The 9,583-nt window shown below is 43.0% G+C and overlaps 1 protein-coding gene across 1 annotated transcript; it reads left to right on the top strand.

Annotated features, from left to right (window-relative positions):
* The first annotated feature begins 1,560 nt into the window (after positions 1-1,560).
* TGIF1 (TGFB induced factor homeobox 1) lies at positions 1,561-9,341 on the top strand. The gene is made up of 3 exons (XM_066579603.1): positions 1,561-1,717; positions 5,878-6,104; positions 7,894-9,341. The coding sequence occupies exons 1-3, from the start codon at positions 1,699-1,701 to the stop codon at positions 8,467-8,469; spliced, it is 822 nt and encodes a 273-aa protein (XP_066435700.1). The 5' UTR covers positions 1,561-1,698; the 3' UTR covers positions 8,470-9,341.
* Positions 9,342-9,583: the final 242 nt, after the last annotated feature.

Genomic DNA, 9,583 nt, shown 5'->3' with positions numbered 1-9,583 from the left:
AAAAACGTTCTTTCCGGCGATTAAACGCTGCGCACGTGCGAACATAAATACGCCTACGCTCGTGTGACCGCGCCCTTAGGCTGTTAAACCCCCTCCCCTCCCCCCCTACTTCTCAGTATCGTCAATGGGTGTTTTTTTACTCAAGGATGCAAGATATTTTCATGCAAAAACGCCTCCCATCGCTCCTGTGAGATTCCGATCCCCGGGTGCCATAGAGGATTGCAAGCATTTCCCATTGATTTCATTAGGACCGCTCACAAGCGCATCACACGGCATGCCATGTCTTTGAGGTGCCATCGAAAACAATGGGCAATATGTTCCAAGGGATGCGAAAAAATAGGAGATGCAGAGTTTTGGGGTATTTTTTTACCCCGCAGCAGCATCGCTGTGAGGGAACACCTCTCATGTGTAGGACGCCATTCTAAAGAATGGGGCAGATATTCTCGCTCGTGGGCACGCAGCCTCACACAGGCGTACAATACACAACACAAACACTTGCTGCGGATGGTAAATCCCCATAGCCTATATGACTAAAATGCCCCAAAATAAGACATGATTTTTATGTAGACGTGTGAGTGGCCTTATAGAAATCAGCGGGCATTACTCGGGGGCACATACGCCCATGTGGGCCCTAACACGCAATGTATGATGAGGCACACTTTCCATTCATGAGTCTGGAAAGCTTGGTAATTAATCCCCCTGAACTAGTTGTAAGGGCTGCGCCATTATTTGTCGCGCAGCGTTTCAGTCAGAATGTCTGGCCACCATTTTGAACCCCCACACAGCAGACAACTGATGACTTTTATTTTGAGTCTTTTTTTCACAGTACGTGACAGCTGAACAGCCCTAACTGCTGCTGAGGTGTCCTCTTCCACCCCAGCCCGGTCTCTCATGACCCGGCAGGCCGTCTGTGACAAGACGGTTAGAGCAGACACAATGCTTCAGGAAAGCAACGCGAAAATTGCGCGGGAAGCAGCTGACAGGAGCCGCTGCACCACGTGACGCCACACTAGTCAGTGTCAGTTATTTGCCTGGGTGACGTCATCCCTATAGTGACAGTCACTGCAGCAGCGGCAGCACGGGCGGCGGTGACCTCACTAGCTCTAGCCTGAAGCCCTTTTTTTTTTTTATTGTTCCGTCCCGGAAACGGCCCATGTGTGTAGTTGTGTGACCTGACAGCACGGTTCTCATGTTGTCATGAACGTTGTGCAACCGTGGGCGGGCTTGCTGCGGTATGGGACGCTGCTATTGTTTAGTGCGCGTTACAAGGGGTTAAAAAAAAAAAAGTTGGCGCAGAAGTTAGTACGGGGGGAGGGAGGGACCATCCCGCAGCAACAGGAGAGGCAGCTGTCAGAGCGGAGAAGAATGAGCGCAGGAGCCGCCTCTGCAGTTTAATGATCAAACGTCTGTCTGGGAACATAACAGGAAGCGGCAGCGGCTGAATGAGTGCGAGCAGCTCCCCCTGGCGCAGCCTGTGAGCGCCGTGTCTGCAGGAGAGGGGGCAGCAGCGGCTCTCTCCTCCCCTTGTGTCTGACAGTCACTGGGAGGAGGAGGAGGAGGAGGAGGAGGAGGGTGTGATGAGAGCGGAGTCCTACTAGTGTGAGCAGCGGTACACTCCATCTACCTCTCGGCACCCCAGTCATTGTGTGCGGGACATCCCGGGACACGCCGCATTGTCATAGGGAACTAACCGGCTCCATGATGAAGGTGAAGAAAGGTGGGTGCCACTGCTGCCGCCGCCGCCGGGATCCTGCCGGCAGACACTCGCTGTCTGGACGTTTGTTTTCCCCATGCTGATACTTGGCTGTCAACCTGAGCGTGTGTTCAGCTGCCTGTCCATACAGAGTAGTAGTAGCCATGTCTGACCGCAGTGCCCAGGTGGCATCTCTAGTCTTGGAGAAAGGGTCAGGGCTGATGAGTTGTTGGGACTTGGAGGAAGTTTTTTTTGTTTTGTTTTTTTTTTTTTACACTTTTTTTTTTGTTTGTTTTTTTTTTTAGGATTTTTTTTTTTTTAAATGTAATGATTCTTATTGTAATTGGAGGTAAATGTTTGTTGTGATGGGTAAAAGTCTGCTGGGGCAAGAGTCTGAGCACAGAGCAGTACACAAAGGAAAAGTGGAGCATGGCTCAGCCTCACTTGTGGAACAAAGAAACTTTCTGCACGAGGGAGGTCACTCCAGCCACATGTCCTGGGGATACAAGCGCTGGGATTGTAGCTTCACAGAACCCCTTTTTAGACTTTTTATTTTATTTTAAAGGGCCTTCTGCTTGACTTTCTACAAAGTTTTTTTTTTTTTCTCTTTTAGTCCCTGTTAGAAGTTTCTAGCTCTCACCGTTCTTCATGTCCTGGGAAAGTCTTTGTTTGGAGAGTAGACTTGCATTCCTGAGGGAAGGGCTGCAGAACTTTTTTTTTTTTTCTTTTTTTAGGACAACTATTTTGCTGATTATGAGTTTTTCTTAAAGTTTTGTTAACCACTTTAGTAAAAGTTTTGGAGAGACTTTTAGAAGGCAGATGGGACAAGTCTTTGTGAGACTTCACTCAACATCCCTCCCAGACTCACAAGTTTGAATTCCTTTGTTCCTCTGAGCACCATGTGCTTCGCTCACTGACATGGAGCGAGATGGGACACTGCTGGGGTTATACAGCCCAGAAGGTGCAAGAAACCCTTTTAGGGGAAGAAATGGCATGACTTTTTGCTAAATTTGGAAAGAGGAGACCATTTAAAGGTCATCAGGGCTTTGTGTTGACTTGTGTGACCATTACGTACTCCTTCTTTATTTATTTATTTTCCTTCCCTGTGGTCAAATGTTATCCGCCTTTAGGAAATGCATAGTGGAGGAAATTTAAAGAGTGAGTTGCAGAGTAAAAGAGCTGACTGTATGTGCCATGTGAGCCGGATTGTGTGTGCTCAGCATTGTTCACATAGAAGACAGCAGGGCACGTTGGAAGGAGAGGAACAGGGTGACAGGGAGGGGGCAGTGCTGCTGACAGATCAGGATGTGAGAAAGTGCTTGCAGATGCTTGTAACTTTTTCAAGCAGTTGAAACAAAAGGCTGGCTCCCCATCCCCCCCCTGCTATTTGGACATGTTTGCAGCTTTTGTTCAGATTGTTGCTAGTAAAAGGAGGACAGTCTGGAAGATTTCTCCTACTATATCCTTCCAAGACTCCTTCTTCCAAGCTCATCCATGGCTGGCGGATACTGGGTGTACTTCACCAATTCAGTAAGAGATTTCTATCAAGCTGTTATTAATGATCCCTGAAGGGGAACTTGAGAAATGCATCTTATTGGAAAGTCCCTTAGATTCCTGTTTGTGAAAAGTCATCCGCAGCCAAGTCCTAAAACTGACATTTACACTTTTTTTTTTTACTCCTCTGATAATCTATGCAGATGTGATGTTACTGGAGTCATGGAAAACACATTCTTTGTATCCCATGGATGTAAAACCTGCAAATGTGCTAAATCAATAAAGAATTGGCTTAGATTGATATAAATATTATTATTTCTTTGGACTACTGGATGACTTGCCTTGTGAGTGTTGGTCATAATTAACATTTCGTGGACTTTGACTGAGTTATCTTGTGTCTGCGGGCACCCAGTGTTTGAAGTCGCTCTACAAACACATAAACCTTCTGCATGTGTTGTATATCGTCCCTGCAATCTCCACGTGCTTTATTTTCTAACCACTTCCACCCTCACAACTATAATGTACTGACATCTGTCAGTGTCATCGGTATGTCACTACTTTTTATGTCACCTTCTTCAATCGAGGCTTTAAAAAAAGAAACAATCCATAAAGTTTTATGTCAGATCTAGCAAGCACTGAACTCGGTGAAAGTTTATGGAAGTGAAGCTTGAAGACAGTTGTATGATCGGACTACTCCCCATGGATCCCTCAGCTAATAGAGCGGCCTAATAACCCCTCTCTTTCTTGACTCCAGTACTGCTACTTGCACTATAGTAGCTCATAGGGTGGCTGCATAGGTAGCAACGATAATTACGCAATTCACAAACATTTTAGTAGAAGTTTACTAAAACAGTGACTTTTAGAGCAATAATTTAAGGAGTATTGCCCCATCTTTGAAGATTTGGCACGTTCTGCCTTGAAAATCATGACTGTTCATTGATCTTGCTATGTCAGCCTTTATAAACTTTTTCTATACAGTTTCTGTTTGTGACTGTTGTAGAACAAAACCTAAAATACTGAAACCCCATCATAAAGTGATCTAGGAGTTCGGAGCTCAGGTTTAATCTCTTCTACCAGCCACATCTAGATATTTATGGGTGGTTTTTGACCAGGACAAGTAACCATTACAAATGACAGGATCCTCAAGCAAAGCAGTTTTTTAACTCCACTATTTACTTACGCAACTGATAAGCGCTCTGACTACTTGTGTGTTCAGTCTGAGCAGTTTCCTGTTGGGATTGACGGCCTATTACAGCACTTGCTGCTTTTAGATCTGTTTACATACCCAGGCACTGTTTTTAATGTTTGGCAGGCTTCCCAAAACCGATCCTTACTTGATGAAGGCCACTTTAACTTTTTTCCTATAGGTTAAAAATTAATCATTATGTCTTCTGTAGTTTACATCTAGAGTCTTGGGTTCGGCTGGTTTTAAGGAAGGTGTTGTGTTTTTGTTTTGTTTTTTTGTTTTTTTTTGCTGCACCCCTCAAGGGATACGATATACTGGGACAGTATAGGCATAACCCTTCCTCTTTACGTAGATGCCTCTGTGCCAAGCCTGACTCAATGTTCTTCATGTAAATGACTAAATTCTTGTTACTGCGCTCGGATTATACAGTGAAGTAAGCAGCCCTCGGGTTTCTGTTTTGCAACCCTCCTTGAGTCATCTGTCAGGCCTGTGTCAGTGTGAAATGACATAACCGTTGCTCAGAAAGGGAAAGCGCTGTGCTAATAACTTATTAACATTAATGCAGTGATTTGCTGGAGACAGCCTAGCGCCCATTTGTTACCCGGAGTGCTGGCACTGAGCACACAAGACGGCTTTATGCTAAGCTATCACAGCAGTGTAATTCTCTGTTTACAAACATGTTTAACTTTCAAATGAAGTGTTTTACGCAATCAGCTTGTGGCTTTAACTGTCGTCTAGGGGGAGTTCTGACTTTCGCTATAGCCTGAAAATATCCAGTTTTATGTCCCGGCTCATTCAGATTCCACATTGTGTTTGGTGATGGAGACGGCGTCTGTCACATTCATCCTGCCACACAATACGGCCCTAACAATCCGCGGTGATTGATTACCGTTGGCGTCCTTAAACACTGCTCATTCTCGCATTGCTTTGTTTACCTCCTCTATACAATGTCCTAGTGGGGTTTTCTTTGCCTTTTAATGTTAAAGAGATAATGGCAGGTGAAGCAGACCTATTACGACTTCTATGGTATGAAATGGATCCGTGACAAGTGTACGCTGTGGGAATCCCAATCCATAAATACAATGAGGGAGATTATTGTCCTTCGCATTGGCTGTAAGAGAAGAATATGTCCTTATAAGATCATACTTGACAAGATACCGTGGGCATGATTGACTTGTAATACACATGTTGCCCTCTTCATGGAAAGCCCTGACTGATACAATGTATCTTTGTTAGAATAATGTATCCTATGTAGAAGAACATACAGCTAAGTGAATATAGATTGTGAGCCCCAATGGGGACGGAAAGCAAGTGATGCAAAGTGCTACATAATATGCACGCGCTATGTGAATAAAGGTGATTCTCACCAAGCCGGAGCCACCCGACGTGGTGATGTCCCTACATCTGTATTCTCTACATTTATTTTTAATAAAGGAATGAATTGTATTTGGAGATGTTATTAAGGTAATGTTATGGTGTTAATGTTGACCTGTTTCTTTTCTAGGTTTAGTTCCACTCTCAGGCAGTGAGACTGAGGATGACGATGGTATGGATATTCCACTGGATCTCTCCTCTACTGCTGGCTCAGGGAAGAGAAGGAGGCGTGGAAACCTACCTAAAGAGTCAGTCCAGATTCTGCGAGACTGGTTGTATGAGCATCGCTATAATGCCTACCCCTCGGAACAAGAAAAAGCCCTTTTGTCTCGGCAGACACATCTCTCCACACTACAGGTATGTTTGAGGAATACCATACAATACTGCTTCTGATCATCTGTGGTCAAAGCTGGACCCTGCAGTTCATGGCTTCATGCCGTAAATTACGTTGGATGCTCTTTCTATGTCGAAAGTATACTTTTAAGGATAGGTAGACACAGGGTATTATAAAGTGGGTTACCTACCAGAACCATTGAAAAGTGTTTCCTGCGTATGTTGTGTTGGTTTGTGTTTCTCTGCTGCAGCATGTCCTTGTTAGCGGGGTACGTGCGAGGCAAATACACAATGTCCACGGGGGAAGTCCATGGGGGACAATAAGTGCAGAACTGTCAGAATGGTTTGCTCCGGGTTGAACAATTCTGTCTTTCTCTAGTTTACCCAGGAAACATCATGTCCTCTTGTTTGACATCCTCTAAGAGGAATCGGACCAGTAAATAAGCTTTTTTTTTTTTTTTGAGTAGGAGAGGCTGTCTGAATTAAATGTTTGTTTTTTGGGGGGGGGTAGGTGGGGGGGGAGGTGGAATATAGTCCTTGATGATGGATCATACTTGGTCTGGTGCCTCGGTAATGCCAAGGTTGTAGATTCTGGAAAGTTTATGTACTTTGGAGCCATTTCATGGTACGTAGTCAAGCAGACATAGGGGAGAATTGCTCATACATAAGCAATACTGTATGTATTGTTTTTTTTTGTTTTTTCTCCTCAACTTCGGTTTAAACGAAGAACGATATTTGCAATTTCCACGTGATGCCCAGTAACAGGTCACATTTAGGCTTCACTGAGACCATAGTGTCAAAATAGATGACCAAGACAGGCCATTCCTACTACCCTTCATAAGAAATGGTTAACTCCCTTCACCTTATGCATATACACAATGTAGGAAACTGCTGGTCTTTTGTGCGCTCCTCATCTTGAAACGGGACGTTGTGCTTGCAGTGCAAGGGTTAACGTTGTCCAGGTGGGCGTGAGGTAGATGAAGATATGCATGGTAGCACAGTAAGTTCAGCAGTCTAGTGAGTCACCTCAGTCTCTGCTAGAAGACAAACAGCATCTTGTTTCAAAGCAAAACTTCCCACCGTTCGCCTAAGGTATGGGAAATAACATGTGAACAACATTAAAAAAACTTCTGGAAAAAAAACCCCCCTTCAGCCGTCTCGTAGACGTAACATTCCTCAGGCGTTATTACAGAGGGACAACCAGTTCTTTGTTTTAGCAGAAACTTTTGATTCTGATGTATCTCCTCTCTAACCTGCATGCAGAAGTTTTAGTCTGAGGTCAACAATTCATTCCCAGAAATAACAAAACTTCCAGACACTTTTATAATAAGGTGCATTTATGTTTATCATTTTTTTCGCACTTCACTGATATGATTTAGACACGTCAAGTCGGGGGAAAAAACCCCAAACCTACAGATACATAAAGCTGCAACAAAAACGCTGACACCCTCCCACATCATTGAATTCCTGTAGGAACCAAGTACATATTTTTGCTTGGGTGTAACAATTTTAAGACGTGCATGGGATGTGTTGAAAAATCCAGATACTACACTTGGATGCTGAGAATTCATATGGCATTTCCCATCCCAGAATTACAGCAGGGCCGGGCAGCTTTCCCATTACAGTTGTTTCTAAACTTCATCTCCTGCAATGCTTAGCCTGCCATGAGTTATTCAGCAACAGCTGAATGCCAAAGAATTCCCATTCTTCCTTGCTAAGTAAATGTCATGTCAATTCGTTTATCGTGAAGCTTAACTCCAGTGTAATGAGGAAAGAAAGTCACTATATATATATATATTTTTTTTCTTTGTAGGTTTGCAACTGGTTCATCAATGCAAGGCGTAGGCTTCTGCCCGATATGTTACGAAAAGATGGAAAAGACCCTAATCAGTTTACCATATCGCGGAAGGGAGCCAAAATCACAGACGTGATACAGATGGACTCTCCAACAGGGGCGAAGCCCTACATTCCCACTATAGACGAGAACTCTTTTCACTTCAGCTCCACGGGACCTAACCAGAACTCAGGGAAGTTACTGGCCTCTCAACTGTCTTCTCAGCAATCTCTCCTGGCTCGCCCCTCAGTCATCTGTCATACCACTGTAACGTCACTAAATGATGCTCCCTTCAACTTCACCCATGTATTGAATGCTGGACAAATCCCAGAACAGCAGCCATCCGAGGCAAACAAAGTAACGGAAACCTCGCTGGTCTGCCACGAAGACACTCTAAAATTAGGACAAAACACAAATGCACAAAGTGGACTTTTCAACACTCCTCCGCCTACTCCACCGGATCACAATCAGGATTTCAGTGGCTTCCAGTTGTTGGTTGATGTTGCCCTCAAACAAGCAGCGGAGATGGAGCTGCAGTCGAAACTCGTGTCCTAAATCATCTTCACTTGTCAGAAGTGATCTGAACATTTTCTTCGAACTGCCCAAGTTGATATCAAAGACGGCTTGCATTAATTGATTCAGTTTTTTTATTTTTATTTTTATCCGTGTTATTTGCACACGAGATTATGAAAGTGAAGCTTTCTTGACATCTTGACACAAAGAGGTCTTACCCCTTTCAATGACTTTGACTTTTTGTTACTTTTCTCTTGTTTTTGTTCTTTTAGGCCCTTTACAAACTGTGACTACAGCCTTTGACTTTAGTGAGGTTCTCCATTGCCATTTATGGATATTGTATTCAGAAAGTCGCCATAGTCTTTAATTTTTTTTTTTCCCAACTTTTTCAGTTATTTAAAACAAATCTCAGGGGTGAAGGAGAGCAGATATCAAGTGTTTGTGTAATTGTATATATTATATAATTACACCTACATCCTAACTATACTGTATTTCATTCCAATCTTCCTAAAGATAGAGCTACTGTAGAAACAACATGCTTTATGTTTCTTGGTAGATTTGCTTAAATGTGAGATATTTCCCAAGATTGTGACTTTCTAATTTTTTTGGTACCTTTCAAACTGTGCAATATTTAGAATGAAACCTAGACCTTTTATTATTCCAGAGCAGCAGAAAATGCTCACATACTGTCTACCACATTTTTTTTTTTCATTTTTATTTCCAGTATATAATAAAATTATTTTGTTAAAGATTTTGTAAAAAAAAATGTGTTTTTGTTACCTGGGGATGGAATGAGAATGCCATGTAACTGGATACTGTTCCCATCTGGAATATTAACTGCTATGAAAAGTTTGTTTCTTTTTGACATGTATTATTTTTTTGTATGTTTTTGTAATATAGAAAATAACAAATCACACTGCGGTGCGTTTTATTTGGGAACATTGAAACGTTTTGTATTTGTTATTTTATAGACACGTTTTATAAGCAAACTATGAAATGGGAAAAAATTCACTGTTGCTCGGTCATGAATCATCCGCCAGAACTTGTTACATTTTATAGCATTAAAAACAACCCATTCTGATCATAAAATAGCAAAAGAAGCAATCTGTTAGCGTAGCCCATTTATGAGGAGCTTCTCGGTCACTGCTTTGATGTA

This window comes from Eleutherodactylus coqui, chromosome 9 (genome assembly GCF_035609145.1).
Source record: "Eleutherodactylus coqui strain aEleCoq1 chromosome 9, aEleCoq1.hap1, whole genome shotgun sequence".
Classification (NCBI taxonomy): domain Eukaryota; kingdom Metazoa; phylum Chordata; class Amphibia; order Anura; family Eleutherodactylidae; genus Eleutherodactylus; species Eleutherodactylus coqui.
Note: the sequence above shows the minus strand (reverse complement) of the source record. Positions and strands in the feature narration are given on the sequence as shown.